Here is a 20,951-nt window from a genome sequence, read left to right as displayed (position 1 = left end):
AGCCACAAGAGGGGGAAGTGCTCCAGTTTTACATTTGTAAGAGTTAAAACTCTGCTTTAACTTTCTGAATTGAAAACTCAACTTGATAATAATTTTATAGATGTTAAAAACTGACATCAACCTACAAACGTCATGTTGGAGTTTCTGTAAATTTCAGCTTCAGAAGAAGAAAAACGGCTCAGTAACAGCCACCAATCCCTGCTAAACCTTTACTGATCATTGAGACTAGAAATGAAATCAAATTCCTCCTGATTGTAGAGCTGACTGAAACATTGAAGCTCACTGTGAACCACTGCAGCCTCATTCTGCTCTCTGTTTTCCTCTGTGCATTATGGGATGTTTCACATCTACAATGTGTTGAGCTCAGACAAGGTGAGAATCAAAAAGCTTCTTTCATTGAAGACCAACTATAAACTCTGATTAGTTTAGTGTTTCACTCACTTCCCTTCACCACATTTGATTATAACAAAGAAACGCTCAGCAGTAGAACCGCTATGTGTCAGAGATTTCCTCATAACACCCGGGTCTGGATCAGAACCGGTCCACAGACTGGATCTTCATGGAGTTTGAGGTCCTTCACCTGAAAAGACAACAGGAGCAAAGTTTGAACCAGACTTCACAAACTGCTGTGGTTCAACTGGACATCAGCTTTACAAGATGATGAAAAGTTTTTCCCCTCATATTTTAATAACTCAAACATTATGTGCAAAACTCAGGAAATCTTCCTTTAAAAAGCTCAACACCAACATTTTGTCACAAAAACAAACCCTGTAAAAAGTTCAAGCTTGGTCTCTCTTCCCATCCATCAGGAACTTTGTCCATTTCTATTTCTGTCTCCATTGATGTGACGACTATCAGAGTTTGAGGTTTTCATTTTCATGATCCTGCAACCGTGTCTAAAGATCCAGCGGTGTTACCGTAAACTAGACGACTAGTTACGACCCCTAGTGGAGAGTTCAAACTACTGATCCACTGACCCCATCTGAGATAATCACTAAAGAATTAATGGGAAGGAACAATTATAAATGTGAATAACAATAATAATAATAATAATATGTCAGAATAACAGACAGTCTTACATAGGCAGTCCAAGCCATGCTGATGAAGGCAGCAGCTCCAGACTGGGACCGGACAGATCTGAAACTCCGAGTTCCACCACACGTCTAGAAGTGAAGGACAGACAAGTCTGCATTTCAATGACTGTCAAAGCTGAACTTTGTCTCTCATAGTGTGTTAGCGTCAAACATCCTGAGGTGAGTGAGATTCAGAGAAGCTGTACCTTGACGCAGGTGTTCTCCTGTTTGATGAAACATTGATCAATAATCTGATGTGCAAAATGTAAAGCTGTTGACTTTATATTTTTATGGTTTTTTTTTTGCACATCAGATTATTGATCAATGTTTCATGATTATGTTTCCAAATCAGCTCTAACCAGCTGAGTTTTTAGTCTGGATTTAAAGGAACTCAGTGTTTCAGCTGTTCTGCAGTTTTCTGGTGGTTTGTTCCAGATTTGTGGTGCATAGAAGCTCAGAGAATCAAAGTCAAAGTTTCTGATTCTATAAAGCTCTCAGGGTAACTTTACACCACAAATTTTACTCAAGTTAGAGAAGCAATAGTTCAACATATTTTTACTCAAGTAAAAGTAAAAAGTTTCCGTCCAGGAAACGACTCAATTAAGAGCAGAAAAGCATTTGGTAAAAAGTAACTGATCAAAACATGAATCATATTTTAACAATTCATCATCAGATGCACCAAAATGCAAATTTATGTGGAAATTTTGGACCAAATTGAAAAAAAATAATTTTGTAACATAGCTACAATTTGGGGAAGTAAAATTTCTCCAAATCAATTTCTGTCAACATAAAGTTTATGAAACTTTAACAAAGTTTTTGTGAAAGTTTCCTCCATCTGGAGAATTTATGGTTAAAAGCTTGTTGTGGTGGTGATTTTGCAAATAGATGGTAATAATCTTCGGTTGTTTTTCTACGTGGCTCTGTTGCTGTGAATGTTTCCTCTTTCCCCCTCAGAGAATTTGGTTTTCTGTGAGAAATGTCTCCATGGATGAGCAGAAGAGAGTCCAGCGGGTCTTACCCTCTACAGGAGGATGATGAAGGTGATGATGAAGGTGGCTCTCTGGTGACCGGAGCTGCTGGGCCGATTTGGCGTCTCCGTCCTACCTGGAGACGAGGAGGTGACGGTGATGATTGGCCAAACTCCTGGGACAGGTATTTGCCCCGGGTACATTCTGTTCAGTTATTTGTACTGATGGTAAGACAGAAACACCTGCAAAGGAATGTCACTGAACCAGAAAACTGAGCACAGCTGCAGCCATGTATTAAAACACCAGATGCTAATAACTCAGTGATTTCTCACAACATGACATTTGTTTTGGGCTTCAACTGTTTTTCCACCTTTCCTTCATGAAACCAGAGGACATTTACAGAGGATTGTCCAGTAATGGGTTATAAAACCAGTGAATCCTAAAAGGCATCATTGCCTCAAATTTACACCACAGATATGAGGAAGATGAGCTGAAGAATGAAGACAATAATAATAATAATTACACCTGGTAATTAACAGGTGGAGCTCCAAGGAACAGCAGATGTGACTCACAGTTTGTTGTTTGGTAACATTTCAAACTGATGCTGAACTAAAATAAGCTCAGTATGTTTTATAATGTTACTTCAGTTTCTCAGTTATTAGCTCAAATGTTTCTTCTGCCCCAGTTTAGAATCCAGTCTCTACCAGGAACGGACTGGCATACGGGGCTAACTGGGGCCTTCCCAGTGGCCCCTCCGTTGGTCGGCCAAAAGGGCGCAGCAAGCAGCATCCTTGGTTTGCAGAGTCTCAAACTGCGTCATATCAAACTCCTTCCTGACCTCACTTCCGCCCAGTCAGGCAGATTTCAGCAGCGCAGTGGACCTGTAAACTGAGCGCAACAGAACCGCCGGCTGACCATGAAGAGCAGAGATCAGAAAAACTGGTCCGAACAGAAAACAGCCTGTGAGGCGATTATTACAAACTCAACGACGGTCATGAGACAGAAAAGCCTCGTCTGGCCGTCTGTTCCTGCCAGTGAGTCATGAATTAAATCTCCATATTTCTCTCTCCAGCAGAGAAGCCCGGTCTGCAGAACCAAGCTGAAGTTGGTTCCGATTGGGGAAATGACTAAAGGGCGATTCCACCCAATTTTTCACCACCTTCCGCATCTTTAATCGGCTCTAGGTTAAAAACTACAACACCTGGACTCTTCAAACCTGGACTGGATTATTCTGCTCTAATAACAGAATATTTTAATCCATGTTTGGGATTTGTGAAACCTTTAAGTGATTTGTGAAACTTCACTAAAGCTTAGATTACTATTCATACTTGTTACATGCAGGCTTTTCAAATTCAATTTGAATTCAAAACCACTTTATTAATGGGAAATGAAATGTTGGTGTAGCTCATTAATTCTTCAAAGAGTTCAAAGGTTAATGCAGCCCTGCCGGCCTGATGCGGCTCCAGCTCTCATGCAATTACACAACTTTGACCTTAAAACAGTCAGTTTCATCTAAATCCATCAAAATGATCAAATTTCAACAAAACCTTTAGTAATAAAGACTTTGATTATCTTGTCAAATAAATGCCTTTTGTAATCTAAATACATAAATATCCCACGCCGACCTGGATATTCAACATGAATAAAAGACCAAATACACACTTTTATTTTTAATGTTTATTTGCTGAGCGCAACAGAACCGCCGGCTGACCATGAAGAGCAGAGATCAGAAAAACTGGTCTGATAGGTTTATTTTAATTCCTAACTTGCAAAGATTCAACCAGAGGCACAATTTTCTTTTCTGCAGAAAAGGAGGGAAGATCTGAGACGCGGAAAGCCGCCGTCAAACACTGTCTGGGATCAACTCTGCCAGATCTTTGTCTGCATTTGGCTTTATAAGGAGGTTGGGCTTTTTCACATAGTCACACAAAGATTTTGACCAATGACCTTTTTTTACAGGGTGTTCTGGAACCTTCTGTGGACATGCCCTTAAAAGGGCATGGCTGACCACAACTAATCAGTTACACATGTAGCTGATAACACAGGAATGTGCAAACTTCTCTAGCCTCCAGGCAAACATCCTAAAAATGGTTAATAGTATTTCACAGAAGAAAAGGAGTCAAGTAAACAACACACAAAATAATAATATGAAAACATAACCTTTCAAATAAACTCACAAGTAAATGAACTTAGATCATTTTTCTAACATTCCCTCCTGTTTTTCATATCATTATTTATGAAGTCTAACACAGACATCAAAAACACATTTCTTGCTGGCACATTTTCAATGTATGGTCACAACGTTAGACATCAGAGTTTCCCTCAGAGATGGAGGCAACAAGTTGATACTGATACATAACATTTCCAACAGTTTTGGCTATCATTGATTTTAAACATGGAATAATGCAGGCAGTAAAAATACAAAACAAGAAAAGAATAATAAGAAGAAGCATCATTAATTTCAACAGCAGATGCCACCATGGTCCATATATGAGCCAAGAAAAAACATCTCCTCGTGAGGGAACTGCATCCTGTGACATGGCCTGTTGCAGGTTTTTCAAGGCAGACATTGCTTCATCAAAATGGGTTTGATTAGCATCAGAAATATAAGTACAACATTCTCTAGTGTCATCTTCATCAGTGTCAGCATAATCAAACAATGGCTTAACTTAAAAAAGTAAATTTGGCTTTGTTATTTTCCATCAGGGGAATTACTTTAATCTTTTATCAAAGAACGCAGACTTTGAATGAGACCACATCCACAGGGCACCAGAAAAACAGCTGCAAAACTGCAATGACAAAACAGAGATCAGATTTTCCAAAGGCATCATTCATTTGTGTATTCAACACAAATATCTTCAATTCACTCTGTGTCCGAGTGAATTCTCCACCGCTCGTTCCCACTGTGGCTGCTATCGTCGGAATAAATGTGAAACCGCTTCTCCAAGCAGTCGCACTCTTCTTCAGAGACAACAGCTTTTGTTGTAGAGTCCAGAGTCAGGTCTGGAGCTCTGAACTCTAGGCCAGTCTGTGTGTAGAAAGCCATGAGCAACTCATCATGTGAAGCCTTATCTCCTACTTGTCCAGTTCTGCTTATTAAATGGTGGATGTGATCCATTCAATTTACGTTTCAATTATTATATACTACACCTCCAACAAATGGAAAACACCGAAACCCTGTAATCACCTGCTTCAAAAGACAAGGTTCTAAATTAATGTTTGCCCTGAATGTTAAGCATATGCAGATCTTCATTTTAAACTAATCTTGTAATATAAGACTGAACAAAAACAAAACAATAACAAAAGCTTAAAGACGTAGTTGTATAGCTTACATTTACCATCAAAACAATGAATATCAGTGTGAATTAAACAGTCCAGTTTAAATTACTTTTATAGAACAAACTAGATTTTACTGGTAGTTTGTCTAAAACATTCTACATGCTTTCCTTAAATGAAGATTCAAAAGAGTTAGACCTGGGGTAATTATAATGTCAATGTATAACTTAACAAATCCAGACATTTTCAAAATACACCAATTTTTCTCTAGGCCTTTTACTGGTAGTAGAATTTAAAGTTTTATTCAAAGTCATTTTAAATGGATGTAAATCAAAACAAAAATCAAGTTTAGAAAAATCATTATAATCCCACATCTCAGACCCACCTGAGTACTTCTACTGATTAGTGATAACTTAATCAATAACAGATTCTTCAAAACATTTCTTAAAACATTCTTAATCCATTAAATTAGTGCTCTGAAAATGGCTAGCACAATAATATTTTTAATTTCTATAATTATTTCCCCAAGTTAATTAACCAAAATATGCTTCATTATCACTATAAATTTGTTATCTATTGGTTTCAAAATACTTTAGTCCATTGTCAGAACATCTTTAATGGAGAACAAGTCAAATCCATTTAAAATAAATATATATTTCACCAGACAATATCTTTCCTTTCACTTTTGTGTTTAGTACAGATCAGACATGTTCTTCAAATATTTTGTTTAAGTAATATAAGTTTCAGTAATCTAATTAAGTAATATAAAAGGTAAACCCATAACATAATTTCTACTACTTTAAATAAAGATGTTGATGAAACAGGTTCATAATTTTACCTGAGAAATTCTACCCAATTCAATGCTGCCCTTTTCCCTAATAGGTAAACTTTCAAAACAAACAGAATCATTTATTTCAGCATGATTTAAACCTTCAAGATGACTCTATTTTCCCAAAACACTTCACATTACAGTTTTAAAGCTCATTATTTCATTTTACTCTTATGATTTTCAAATAATTCATTTTACAAAGAATTTTAACTCATGTTTGACAAAGCATGTTTACCAATTTAGACTCGGTGTTTTGATGCTAAAAACTTACATTTAACATTTTCCACATTATTTCATTGCTCACTATGTATTTGCTTGCTTAAACAACCTGCACTAAAGAGAAAATGGTTCTCTGAATTTTAGGAAACTAAAACTACATCAAAATCCTGCCTTATGTGATGGTAATGACTCTCTACATCTTCCTATAATCTACGGTGCCAAACAAAACCCTAAGATTTAAACAGCCAATCTCTATGTTCCTTAGGAAAAAAGGTTAATTAAATCCTTTGTACTTTTAGATTTCACACTTTATGTTTTAAGGTCACTACACTAGTCTGAGCAATCTCTATTGTCAGATCACAAAACAAATCTTTAACCCACCATATGAACTTTCCTTCACCTCTTGGAGGGAATGATTTTATGGCAGGAAAGAGAGTCAATAAGGATTTCAGGAGGAACTCCTAATTCTTCTACTGCTTTATTAGGTTTTGGCACTTGAATCATCAGATATGTTTTGGTTTCATCTAATTTTAAAATTTGGGGTTGCTTATACTTAAAAACACATATACTAGTGTTTTGTAAAGAGGCTTCACATGTTGGTTAGTTGAATCTAGTGGGGGTAGAAGTTACAGCACAGCTCTTCTTGTTCTCCCCTGCTGAGCTGCTGTGAGTGGGGGTTGCAACTCCTCCCTGGGCTTCATTATTCTCTTGTCTAAATAAACATACTTGTCGCTTTTTCCTGTTTTGTTCTATTTATTTATTTATTTTCTTATTTTCTTATTTTATTTGCAGCCCTCTCTTTCTGTAGGCACTTTTCAATCATCTCTTATTACAGTTTAGTATTGATTCTCTACAATAGTTCCACATGATCTTTTTTCATTAACCAATAAGTTATTTCAAACTTAATGTTATCCTTCAACAACAAATCTTGTAAATTTTAGCAAACCTTTCTGTATTTAATCAATTTCTATTTAACAAGAGAGTTACTTCTAATTTATCCTGTCTTAGTTATCAATAAGTCCTGTAGATTTAATAATATTTATCTATCTTAAAGTTTTGGTCAGTTTAAAAAGACTGATTGTGAAACTATCTAGAATCAGCTGAATGCTGCTGTTTGTTGTTATCTGATCAATTCCTCTTACAGTTAGAGCCTGTTTCTCTGAAGATCTTTTCTGTTTTTTCTTTATCCTCAACTCATTAAAAAGGTCCCATTGTAGCTCATTGTATTTTATTCTATTTTTACTACTACCTTCTCAGCCTAGAAGGAATAATTAACATTTTTATCTAATATTTTAGTTCTCAATTCTACATACATTTTCTATTTTATTTATTTCTCTACCTAATCATTTATGTATTTATCTATTTATTTATTTACTTTATTTTTCATTTAGTCATCTATTAATTTGCCAATACATCATTTCCACAATCCTCTGTGACCTCATTTTATTGGCTTATTCTTTATTTATTTATATTTCATCCTGTAGTTCTACCAATTTATTTAGCCTTAGAACCCATATTTTTATTTTCAATTTGTTCAGATGTTTTATTTTATCAGGATTCTATCTTTCAATAACCTTCCAATCTTTACACTACAGGTCACACTTACTGCTGTTGTTGCTTAATTTGAATAATTTAGTCCAGTTTAACACATAGGGTGTTCTAAAAACTGGAAACTTTGCACCATGAGACAGCACTAAAAAATGCTCTGTTTCTGCTTCTACTTGGTTGTTCCAAGTGAGAAATTCCTGCCTGTGGCATCCACTTACAGAGGTGCTGTTTACGTTCTCGTTGTATTTATATGACATAAAATACCAAGGTGTATTTTATCTCCAATTACACACACTCTTTCACACCAACATGAATTGTAACACAAACAAAAACACAAAACAACTGGTCAGATTTGTAGTCAGTCAAAATTTCATCAGTCACCAATTTTCAGTCTGTCCTCATTATTTTATCAAATTTTACTCTAATTTTTTATCAAATTTTACTGAAGCTTCAGGAATTTTCCAATGTTTTGTTAACATTTTTCATGTTTTAATTTAATTAATTTTAAACTCTAGTCTTCAGGAACCTGTTTTAAATACCTTGCACATTTATAAAGAGACATCTCAAACTTATGTTAGAATCTAACAATAACCAATAATTTCCTGTTTTCTGGTACCAGTTTTTTACTTAACCCTTATTTTAAAACCGAAACACCACATTTTTTCTTTATTTTACTTTCAACACACCATCTACACCGTACTTCTTTTTCCATTTAGTCAGGTACTTTAAGTTTCCTGGCTCCATCTGACACATTAACTTCTCATCCCCTTTAAGACTTTTCTCCTTCCCGTGTCAAAAACCCATATTTTACAGTGTGTTCATCCCGTTCTTTACACACCTAGGGTGGACTCTACAGAACGGGGGATAGGAAGAGTAGGGTGGTGGCCAAGTTCTTGTTGTGGTAATTCTCGCTTGGACTAAATTCAATAAATGATTTGAGTGGAGAATTCTTGATAATCATCCCCAACAAGCCCACCACTCACCTTTCCCACTGTTTTTTAGGTATCACATTTATTGCCTTTCCCTACGTGTGTTTTTTATTCTTTCCGTTTTTTTTCTTGACGTCAAACGGGGGACTTGAAAACCGCCCGTAACATTCCATTTACTTACTTGGTTGAATCCTGCTCTGTCTCGGTTTTGAGTCCCGTCAATCCACCGTTGGCAGAAGGAGGTTGACCTAGGACACTGGCCCAGCGAGGAAATTGCCCCCTGGGACTTTTCAGAATACTGCCGGCAGATTTCAGCGCGTCTTACTCCTTCCGTCAGCGGTGGGTATGTTGGGAATCCCTGAACAAGCCCCCAAATGATAGGTTTATTTTAATTCCTAACTTGCAAAGATTCAACCAGAGACATAATTGTCTTTTCTGCAGAAAAGGAGGGAAGATCCGAGACGCGGAAAGCCGCCGTCAAACACTGTCTGGGATCAACTCTGCCAGATCTTTGTCTGCATTTGGCTTTATTAGAAAATACAAGGAAGGAGGTTGGGCTTTTTCACATAGTCACACAAAGAATTTGACCAATGACCTTTTTCTACAGGGTGTTCTGGAACCTTCTGTGGACATGCCCTTACAAGGGCATGTGGCTGACCACAACTAATCAGTTACACATGTAGCTGATAACACAGGAATGTGCAAACTTCTCTAGCCTCCAGGCAAACATCCTAAAAATGGTTAATAGTATTTCACAGAAGAAAAGGAGTCAAGTAAACAACACACAAAATAATCATATGAAAACATAACCTTTCAAATAAACTCACAAGTAAATGAACTTAGATAATTTTTCTAACTGGTCCGAACAGAAAACAGCCTCTGAGGCGATTATTACAAACTCAACGACGGTCATGAGACAGAAAAGCCTCGTCTGGCCGTCTGTTCCTGCCAGTGAGTCATGAATTAAATCTCCATATTTCTCTCTCCAGCAGAGAAGCCCGGTCTGCAGAACCAAGCTGAAGTTGGTTCCGATTCGAGAAAAGACTAAAGGGCGATTCCACCCAATTTTTCACCACCTTCCGCATCTTTAATCGGCTCTAGGTTAAAAACTACAACACCTGGACTCTTCAAACCTGGACTGGATTATTCTGCTCTAATAACAGAATATTTTAATCCATGTTTGGGATTTGTGAAACCTTTAGGTGATTTGTGAAACTTCACTAAAGCTTAGATTACTATTCATACTTGTTACATGCAGGCTTTTCAAATTCAAATTGAATTCAAAACCACTTTATTAATGGGAAATGAAATGTTGTTGTAGCTCATTAATTCTTCAAAGAGTTCAAAGGTCAATGCAGCCCTGCCGGCCTGATGCGGCTCCAGCTCTCATGCAATTACACAACTTTGACCTTAAAACAGTCAGTTTCATCTAAATCCATCAAAATGATCAAATTTCAACAAAACCTTTAGTAATAAAGACTTTGATTATCTTGTCAAATAAATGCCTTTTGTAATCTAAATACATAAATATCCCACGCCGACCTGGATATTCAACATGAATAAAAGACCAAATACACACTTTTATTTTTAATGTTTATTTGCTGATTAAAACATGAATTACAACTTTAATCACCATCATCCAAAGTAGTTATTATAAAAACTAAAAATGTTTGATTAATAATCATCATTGCACACTTTAATATTTTAGTGATTAGAAATCAAAAGTGCTGATCTTTATGTCGCCGCCGCACATCAGATGTCCAACATGAAAACCAAACAAAAAACAACAACAATCCATCCAAAGACTGAAGAAAAACGACAAAAGGCCGAAAGCAGAATGGGAAAAAAAATCATTTATTTGACCTCAAATGGCTTTTATTCTGTCTAAGTTTAGAAGAATTAAAACAAATGACCAGTTAAAGCTTGTATGTAATACATATTGTAGCCACAAGAGGGGGAAGTGCTCCAGTTTTACATTTGTAAGAGTTAAAACTCTGCTTTAACTTTCTGAATTGAAAACTCAACTTGATAATAATTTTATAGATGTTAAAAACTGACATCAACCTACAAACGTCATGTTGGAGTTTCTGTAAATTTCAGCTTCAGAAGAAGAAAAACGGCTCAGTAACAGCCACCAATCCCTGCTAAACCTTTACTGATCATTGAGACTAGAAATGAAATCAAATTCCTCCTGATTGTAGAGCTGACTGAAACATTGAAGCTCACTGTGAACCACTGCAGCCTCATTCTGCTCTCTGTTTTCCTCTGTGCATTATGGGATGTTTCACATCTACAATGTGTTGAGCTCAGACAAGGTGAGAATCAAAAAGCTTCTTTCATTGAAGACCAACTATAAACTCTGATTAGTTTAGTGTTTCACTCACTTCCCTTCACCACATTTGATTATAACAAAGAAACGCTCAGCAGTAGAACCGCTATGTGTCAGAGATTTCCTCATAACACCCGGGTCTGGATCAGAACCGGTCCACAGACTGGATCTTCATGGAGTTTGAGGTCCTTCACCTGAAAAGACAACAGGAGCAAAGTTTGAACCAGACTTCACAAACTGCTGTGGTTCAACTGGACATCAGCTTTACAAGATGATGAAAAGTTTTTCCCCTCATATTTTAATAACTCAAACATTATGTGCAAAACTCAGGAAATCTTCCTTTAAAAAGCTCAACACCAACATTTTGTCACAAAAACAAACCCTGTAAAAAGTTCAAGCTTGGTCTCTCTTCCCATCCATCAGGAACTTTGTCCATTTCTATTTCTGTCTCCATTGATGTGACGACTATCAGAGTTTGAGGTTTTCATTTTCATGATCCTGCAACCGTGTCTAAAGATCCAGCGGTGTTACCGTAAACTAGACGACTAGTTACGACCCCTAGTGGAGAGTTCAAACTACTGATCCACTGACCCCATCTGAGATAATCACTATAGGATTAATGGGAAGGAACAATTATAAATGTGAATAACAATAATAATAATAATATGTCAGAATAACAGACAGTCTTACCTAGGCAGTCCAAGCCATGCTGATGAAGGCAGCAGCTCCAGACTGGGACCGGACAGATCTGAAACTCCGAGTTCCACCACACGTCTAGAAGTGAAGGACAGACAAGTCTGCATTTCAATGACTGTCAAAGCTGAACTTTGTCTCTCATAGTGTGTTAGCGTCAAACATCCTGAGGTGAGTGAGATTCAGAGAAGCTGCACCTTGACGCAGGTGTTCTCCTGTTTGATGCAGAGCTGCAGTTTGCAGTGCAGGTAGACCTGAGCAGAGCTCCCAGTGAACTGGAACATGTTGAAGGAGAAGTAGTTGGAGGTTCCCTTTCCGTTTGCCTCCACGCTCACCGTCTGGTCCTCAGGGTTTGGACAACTGCTCACAAGCGTCAAATCAAACGTTGGTGGTCGGATCAGAGAGGTTAGAAAGGTCACAGAGGCTGAATATGGGCAGCGGTCTCACCCGTTCTCGATCAGGTAATGTTTACGGCTAGCGCTGGCCGATTCCTGGTCCGTCGCCCAGCAGGAGTCCATCACCACGGCAACCAGGCTTTCATCCAGGCCGTCGGCGTCCAGCTCCACCCAGATCTTCTGGTTCAGACGAACTTCGGTGTTTGAGGCCACAGCTTGAGTTCGGTTGGCGTCGGTGTAGGCCTTCATGGTCAGAGAGTAATTCCAAGGTCCGGATGAGATGAACTGAACCACAGAGCTGCAGAGGACACACACAGCTGGCAGGAGTCTGCTTCTACTTCTGACTGCTCAAAGATTTTACTTTGCTTTCTGCATCCAGCAGGTTTGTACTGTCATATGGAGATGCTAGCTGTGGTCGTCTCCTTGGTGTTTCAGTTTTTACGTCAGCTTAACCGGAGCTTCTTTTCTTTCTAGTAGGTTTTGTTATGTCTTGGTTTTCTGCACCTGTTTTGGCTCCCGTTATTTCCCCTCTGCTTCCTGCTTGTTCACAGGCCACATCCAATCACTGCCCTCGTCAACAGATGCTGTGGGCCGTCACGATGTTGCTATGACGACGGGTTCATCTCGTAGGGGAACCAAACTGCATTCAGCTCAACTTTACGCTACAGACACGTTGATGAAGGAACGACCCAAGTTACAGGAGTCTAAAAGCTATGTTTCAAAGTTATGTTTTCTATGCAACATATATCTATGATAGGACAGCGTAGCTACATCTAGTATTTCATAGAGTGTTTAAGCTTTTGGCCAAATCTGTAAAATCACATTGACCTGAATCATAAAGAGAAAGGATTGGACTCTGTTATATCAATCTATTCCTACAGAAACTGACCAAACTATTCTGTAATGTTTTACTGAATCTTTTTCACCTGATTCTGAAACTAAAACCACAAGTTTACCTGATGGGATCAACACCCACCTGTCTTTGATCCTGAAAGCCACCGTCTGTATGTCCGGCTGGGTCTCAACGCAGGAAAACCCGATGTAGACCTGGTCTTGGCGAGTGATTCCTCCAGAGGAGAGGTTCTGTGTCATGATGGTGTTCTTGTAGATGGTTTGGCTGTTGTTGGTCTGCAAACAGAAACATTAACTCCGTACCAAAAGCTGACCTGTGAAAGTTACCTCCACATCAAGGTCCCGAAGCAGAGCGTGAACCCACCGTGACCTCAGTCCCACAGAGGTCGGTGCTGTTGAAGCTGAAGGTCACCATGTGGGTCTGCTGGTCCATCTGACCTCTGCAGGTCGGATCTTTGAGCTGTAAGACAGAGTAGTCGATGCCTTTGTCCTCCAGGAGACACCCGACCAGAGAGAGAGAAGTAGAGCTCTGCCTGCAGACCGGCGGATCACCTGGAGGTTACAGCGTTGGTGAGGAGAGGCAGTCAGAGGGTTTCCTCCAAACATTCAGGCCTGTTCTCAGGTCACAGCTGTCCTACCCAAAGAGTTCGTCTGTCTGTACTTGGAGGCAAAAATGGCCCGACAGAAGCAGCGAGTTTCTCCTCCAGCTGTCTTCTCTCCACAGAACTCGTGATCGCTGCAGGTCCTGTCCTGACAGACGGCCCCAGGGGGCGCTGCAGAGCAGGTGCATTACTGTGAAAAGCAGCAGCAGCAGCAGATTCATGGAGCAGACGGAGGGCAGCAGGTCTTACAGCACTGAGCCTTGGACCTCCAGTCCTCCGGTGCGGCGCTGCTCTGCAGGCTGCAGGCTCTGGCGTAGGCCTCCAGGAACCGACAGCTCAGGCCGTCCAGATCTGAATAGCGGCACAAAGTGTCTGTGCAGGCGGCCATGTAGGGCTTCGGGTCCACGCCGCAGGAGGAGAAGGACGCCTCCTTCAGGAGGGTACAGCTGCTCCACATGGAGACAATCAATGATCAATAAACGGATTCATCTCCCATCAGAGCTGACGTCACGAGGCATCAAACACCATGAAACATGAAGTTTCCCCCAGAGATCAGAGAGAAACTCAGACTAAAGGTTCTGGATCAATGTGCTCACCGTTCAGCCATCTTGGTGCAGCTGGTGGTTGTGTCAGTAGCGTCGGTGTACTGCGCCTCACAGCTAGGGGGCGACACACAACAAGGTCAGCACCGATTCCTGAGTTTACCTGCAGTCCGTCTGTCCAGCAGCGGTCGGTCGGTAAGGAGGTCTGACCTGGTGGAGCCGTCCTCAGAGAGCCGCTCTTCACTCAGAGACCTGCTGGCGTTTCCACACAGACCCTGCAGAGGCAGTCCATCAGAACCTGGACGGGTTCAGGACGCAGCGAGAGACAATCAGCATCAGACTGCAGGACAGCAGCGATCCTCAGGAACCAAACTCATCTGATGCTCTGTACCTTTCAGGTGGATCTGAGCCGTGGAGCCGTCAAAGAAGACAGAAGCAGAGAAGTCGGACAGGGACGCCTGGACAGTGACTCCAGTTTGGTCCTTGGAGAGCTTCACACCGTGACCCGTCTGAACCGAGCCGCTGAGGGTCAGCGGCGAGCCGTTCAGCTGCGACCCACAGAGACACAGCGGACTGTCAGAACTCAGAGGCTGAGCCACAGAAACCTGGAGGCCTGTCTGAGAAAAGGAGCTGCAGGCGAGTCTGGAGGGGCTTCGGAAGGTGGCGCCCCCTGCTGGTGAAGCAGCAGAGAGACGCTGCTTCACCTACAAACTTCAGACTACAGCGGACCTGTGACTCAGCAGCTCTGAAAAGGTTCTGTAGCATGAGGAAAGCTTTAAACACACACACACAGAATGACTGAAATAAATTATGAACCAACTGAAAAAGTTCAACTAAAACTGAATCTGACTTTTGTTTTCAGCTAAAACTCAGAAAATATTTTTTATAAGTTGTCTTTAGGATCAAAGCTGATAGAAAAAAAAGTTCAAAACTGTTTCAGTTCTTTTGGGTTCAGGAGATAAGAAACCACAAAAACTATAAAGTCTAAGATTTTTTTAATCAAAACGTTTAAATTAGGAAATTTAATCATCAAATTCATTGCTAGTGTTTTTCCTGTTGTGAACATTTAAAATGATTTTGTTTTAACTTCATGTCAGTCTCTTATAAGTATCAGTTTGCTCTTTAGCAGCAGAAAAAGTTGCATTTGTTTCATAAATCCAGAGGTTCCTGGGCCGGGCCCCCAGAACCCCAGGATCCAGATTACGGCCCTGCTGGAAGCCGTGAAGCGTCTGCAGCGGCTCACCAGAACTCTGCCTCCTTGTTTCAGCTGGATGTCAACGGCCGATGTGGACCCGTTCAGTCGCAGCGTCACGCTGTCCAGGAAGCTCACGTCTTTACGGCGCCGCTCCTGGAAGTGGGCCAGAACCTGGAAGTCTGGTGGGATCCTCAGCAGAGAGTACCAGCACCGGTCCTTCACAGAGTTCTGCTGGCTCTGGAAGTCCACCACAGCCGGACCCGTCACCGTGCAGACGGAGCCCAACGAGGAGGCAGAGGAGCAGCTGGTGGAGGCAGAAACAAACATCAAGACCTGTTGCTGGGGGCCACAGCCACCAGGGGGCGCTCTACTCCTCCAGCTCTCTGGATCAGTAGTCAGTATGTTACTGAGGTCTGACTGATGTGAAGGACTCAGATTTAGACCAACTGCTGTGCAGAAAGATTCATTTCAGCCTCACTGATCTCTGATCTGTTCTCCACCACTGCTCACTTCCTGCTGCTCCTTCACAATAAAAGCTCATTTATCACTTCCTGCTGCTCCTTCACAATAAAAGCTCATTTAACACTTCCTGCTGCTCCTTGAAAGTTAATGCTTGCTGTGAAAAAGACCACAGCTCCAGTGAAATTTAACTTCATGAGTCAAATTTGAAAACACATTTTTCTCTTTCCCACTTTTCAAATACAAAATCAATCAATCAATTTTATTTATAAAGCACCCTTCAAAGTGCTGTTTTTAGTAGCAGGACTTTGAGCGTGTAAATAAGTAAAAATGACCATATTTACACGCCGTTGCCTTGACAACGCTCCGTGGTCCCACAGCTGGTTTTCTGGAGGACTGCAGACTGAGAACAGGTGAGAGTCGTGCAGGTTATTGGATCAGAGCTGACAACGTCTCCAGGTCTGAACAGAACGCCTGAGAAACGAAGGAAGAGACAGAAAACTCAGAAACTCAGTTTATCTGAGGAAAAACTGTTTCACTGAATCTCAAAGTTCAGGTTTGGATTCAAAGGTTCACTGACCTGATGACCTGCAGCCGCTCAGATCTGCATAGGCTTGCTGGTTTGCAACACTTGGAGTGAAAACTTTGTTTCCATCCACCAGAAAATCTGGGAACTGCAGAACAACAGAGTCAGAACCACAGAGACTCAACACAGAATAAAAACTCATTTCTTTCTTTGAGCCAAAACTTTGTTTTACTCAGCTGATTTTTACTCTGAAGAGCAAAACAGACATTTTTCCTGTCTCATGTTTCTATATGTTTTTTTCTCATGTTTCTATGTTTTTCATGGTGTCCATTGTAATGGACATCTTGACTAAATGAACGTAGAACGTCATGAAAACTTCTATACTTTCCCCACAGAGCTTCATGCAATAACTCATGGTCTCAACCTTTTAAACTGGATTTTGCTGTTTTGTTTATCAGTGTGCATGTCTGAATAGAGAATAAATAATATAAAATATAGCTTTGACTTTAGCGATGGCCATTGAACTTTCAGATGTATTGACATGCTATTATTTGTAGTGATGTAAACATATAACAATAGATTACACAGTTATCAAACTGCTGGCTATTTCCATGTAACCTTTATATTTTATGAACACCTTGAAGCAGTTTCAGTTTGGATTTTACATTTCTTACAGCAGAAATGTGTTTTTCTGTGTATTATGGCCTCTTGCATCCAGTCGGCTCTGACTTTTTTCTCAGATTTTTGTGTTTACAGACTGATAATTTGATCTAGCAGGACAACAACACCCACTGATTCACTGTGTAGCTGAACTTCTCTGGATGAGACACTGAAAAACTGGGAATGCTTTACTTCTCAATTTACCATCTAATTCCTGTGGCTTATTTTCCTCATCCAATCACTGGATCAGAAATCTCTTGATGTACCATCAGTTCAAGAAGGTTTGACAGTTTTTACTCCATCATTGAGAAAATAACAGAAAATCATTATGAAATCACAAACTGGCTATGAAATGTTCACACATGCTTCTTTCTTTGCACAGTAACACTGAATAATTAGGCGCTGTACAGCCAACACAAAGTCCTGATGTCCATTGGGATGGACATTCAACTTTTAAAAAAAATCCTACGATTTAATGAGAGGAAAAATGTTCAAAATACTTTCAAATACTATTACTGGAAATACTTAAAAATATACAGAGAAAACATTTCTGTGCTGCTATGAACATAAAGAATATTTTTGAAGTAAAACAGAAGCTTCCTCCTCCCCGTCTGTTTTCAGTCACATGCTCGTCTGGATGACTGAAACTCACTAGTATCAACTTAAGGGTCTAAACTTTATTGTTTTTGCTTAATAACAAAGCAATCTATAACAAGCATCATGTAAATAACCAATTCCCTAATATTTTTATTAGTTTAACCCCAGAAAAACATCATGTCCACTCCAGTGGACGTGGAGTCTAAATGATGTCTTGATAAACACTGAAAATAATCAGGAAAATCTTCAGGTAGATGTTTAGATCTGACAATATTTAATTATTAACTCAAAGCTTTTCCTGTATTTCGTAAAAGATTCAAAGACTTACCAATGGTTGGTCTGAATTCATAAAAGCAGTTTGTGATCCAAAGTTTACTAGAAGAAAAGTGTACTAAAAAAAATACAAAAAAACAGTCAGCAGGTTTGATCCAGTCAAAAGGTTTTCACAAAAAGTCTTTGCATGAAACATAATTACATACTATAGGCGATATAAACAATGAATAAAATATAAGAACTAAATGTAAACAGCTCATACAGTTCTATCAGTTCATTCATATTCTTCCATCAATGTTTTGTGTTTAAGTCTTTTCTAAAACCAGAAAACAGATTTAAATCACTGAACAGAACTTACTGCAGAGATCATAAAGGTCATGTAGCACTCCCCAGTGTTCTTAATGCTTGGCAGATTCTGGACAATGTCTTGCAGTTGAGCATAGTTAGGCACAGTTTCAAGAAAAAAGTATGCGTTCCCTGTTTTAGGCATCACCAAGCAGTCTCCTCTGCCCTGAGGCTCATAAAAGCCGGTGAAACAGAGAACAAAGTTCTCACTGGTGAAGTTCAGCTGAAAAAACAGAAACACAACAAGTCAAAGAAAAACCGACCCACAAAGATTCATCAGGAAGAGAAAAGAGTCTGGAAGTCCTGAGGAATAAAACTCTACAGATCAGTTTCTGATTAAATGAGCAGAAATCCTCTGGACTCCTACTTCCTGTGTTTGCTTCAAAATAAAAGCAGGCAGACTCAGAGCTCTGAAGCTGCAGAGATCATCATCATCATCATCATCATCATCATCATCATCAACATCACCATCATCACTGTCACCATCATCATCATCATCATCAACATCATCATCATCACTGTCATCATCATCATCATCATCATCACTGTCATCATCATCATCATCATCATCAACATCATCATCATCACTGTCATCATCATCATCATCATCATCATCATCAACATCATCATCATCACTGTCACCATCATCATCATCATCATCATCATCAACATCATCATCATCACTGTCATCATCATCATCATCATCATCATCATCATCATCATCATCATCATCACCATCAACATCATCATCATCACTGTCACCATCACCATCATCATCATCATCATCATCATCAACATCATCATCATCACTGTCACCATCACCATCATCATCATCATCATCATCATCATCATCATCATCATCATCATCATCATCACTGTCACCATCACCATCATCAACATCATCATCATCACTGTCACCATCATCATCATCATCATCACTGTCACCATCATCATCATCATCATCATCACCATCATTATCATCACTGTCATCATCATCATTATCATCATCATCATCATCATCACCATCATTATCATCACTGTCATCATCATCATTATCATCATCATCATCATCATCATCATCATCATCATCATCATGTGTCTGACTAAGCAATAATTAGTAGAGGTTCATCCAGTCATTTTACTCACATAAAGTTGTTCGTATTTCTGTCCAAAGTACGTGATGGGGCATGAGCTGATGTCCACCTTTGTGTTCATAGTAAATAATGAAAGCTGTCCAGCAGCTCCTGAAACACAGAGACACATGAGATGAGAACCAGAGTCTGGCAGCAACATGACAATCTGTAGATGAATAAACCAGCATCAGTTGGTCTGTTTGGAGACCAAGATGGCAGCAGGAGCTCCGTTCCTCCATCTTCACTGACTCAGCAGAAACTGCTTCTAACTGCAGGAACTCACCTGGCAGCAACATGGCAGCAGAGAGGAAGAGGAGCAGGAGGCGGAGCATGTTGGAGGCGACCAATCAGAGAGCTGGAAAACAGAACATCACATGAAACATAAATAAGTTTTTACTTTCTGCTAAGTTTATTGTTGAAGTTTGAACGTCTCGTTTTATTTCAGTCATGAATGAATTCCTTTGAGGCCACCTGGGGCCACAGGGACACCTGCAGGGGCCACAAATGTCCTCTGTACAAACACAGGCTGTAAAGTTACTGACAACAAGGCAGAGGAATCAGCAGCAGGACCTAAATGATGATATTTGTTTCAGATTTCTCCCAGAAATGTTACATTTTTAATGTTAAACCAAAACTTAAAGTGGATTAATGGCAATATCTGGCAACTTCCAACTCTTTCTGATCTGTTGCCAGATTCTGAGGCTTCAAAATGATCCGGTCCTGGTTTTGATCTGTAGTGAGTCTGGTTGATCCAAACAGCAGCGCTGGTAGTGAGCTGAATCATGTCACCTCACAAAACTGCTTGTGTAACAAAGAGCCTGACACCAAACAGACGAAGCAGAGAAACTCTGGTTGGAACGACGTCCAACAGGAAGCAGCTGGCATTCAGTGCTCAGCCTGATGCCAACACAAACAGCTGGAGGCTGTGTGTGTTCTTCTGTGGTTTAGTTTGACCTTCCTAAGAAACGCACCCTGGAAAGTTTCCTGCCATGGCAACAATCAGTCATACAAATCAAATGTTATTTGTAGAGCACCTTTCAGCAACAAGGCATTTCAAAGAGCGTTACATCATAAAAACATAAAAATATAAAGTCAACAGCTTTACATTTTGCACATCAGATTATTGATCAATGTTTCATGATTATGTTTCCAAATCAGCTCTAACCAGCTGAGTTTTTAGTTTGGATTTAAAGGAACTCAGTGTTTCAGCTGTTCTGCAGTTTTCTGGTGGTTTGTTCCAGATTTGTGGTGCATAGAAGCTCAGAGAATCAAAGTCAAAGTTTCTGATTCTGTAAAGCTCTCAGGGTAACTTTACACCACAAATTTTACTCAAGTTACAGAAGCAATAGTTCAACATATTTTTACTCAAGTAAAAGTAAAAAGTTTCCGTCCAGGAAACGACTCAATTAAGAGCAGAAAAGCATTTGGTAAAAAGTAACTGATCAAAACATGAATCATATTTTAACAATTCATCATCAGATGCACCAAAATGCAAATTTATGTGGAAA

At 39.7% G+C, this 20,951-nt stretch overlaps 1 protein-coding gene and 1 long non-coding RNA gene across 2 annotated transcripts; both read right to left on the bottom strand.

The window, feature by feature from the left end:
* Positions 1-1,102: 1,102 nt before the first annotated feature.
* LOC114157663 (uncharacterized) lies at positions 1,103-1,310 on the bottom strand. Its single transcript, XR_003598200.1, has 2 exons — positions 1,280-1,310; positions 1,103-1,163 (listed from the first exon to the last, which is right to left on the bottom strand). It is a non-coding gene; the product is annotated as an uncharacterized LOC114157663 (long non-coding RNA).
* A 9,365-nt stretch (positions 1,311-10,675) lies between these two features.
* LOC114157906 (uromodulin-like) lies at positions 10,676-16,717 on the bottom strand. Its single transcript, XM_028039078.1, has 15 exons — positions 16,683-16,717; positions 16,490-16,614; positions 16,254-16,383; positions 15,499-15,754; positions 14,647-14,803; positions 14,466-14,553; positions 14,310-14,372; positions 13,963-14,159; positions 13,750-13,884; positions 13,476-13,663; positions 13,236-13,387; positions 12,312-12,557; positions 12,062-12,224; positions 11,862-11,945; positions 10,676-11,365 (listed from the first exon to the last, which is right to left on the bottom strand). The coding sequence occupies exons 1-14, from the start codon at positions 16,715-16,717 to the stop codon at positions 11,862-11,864; spliced, it is 2,019 nt and encodes a 672-aa protein (XP_027894879.1). The 3' UTR covers positions 10,676-11,365.
* Between the last annotated feature and the right edge of the window lie 4,234 nt (positions 16,718-20,951).

The sequence above is a fragment of the Xiphophorus couchianus genome, chromosome 14, assembly GCF_001444195.1.
Source record: "Xiphophorus couchianus chromosome 14, X_couchianus-1.0, whole genome shotgun sequence".
Taxonomy (NCBI): domain Eukaryota; kingdom Metazoa; phylum Chordata; class Actinopteri; order Cyprinodontiformes; family Poeciliidae; genus Xiphophorus; species Xiphophorus couchianus.
Note: the sequence above shows the minus strand (reverse complement) of the source record. Positions and strands in the feature narration are given on the sequence as shown.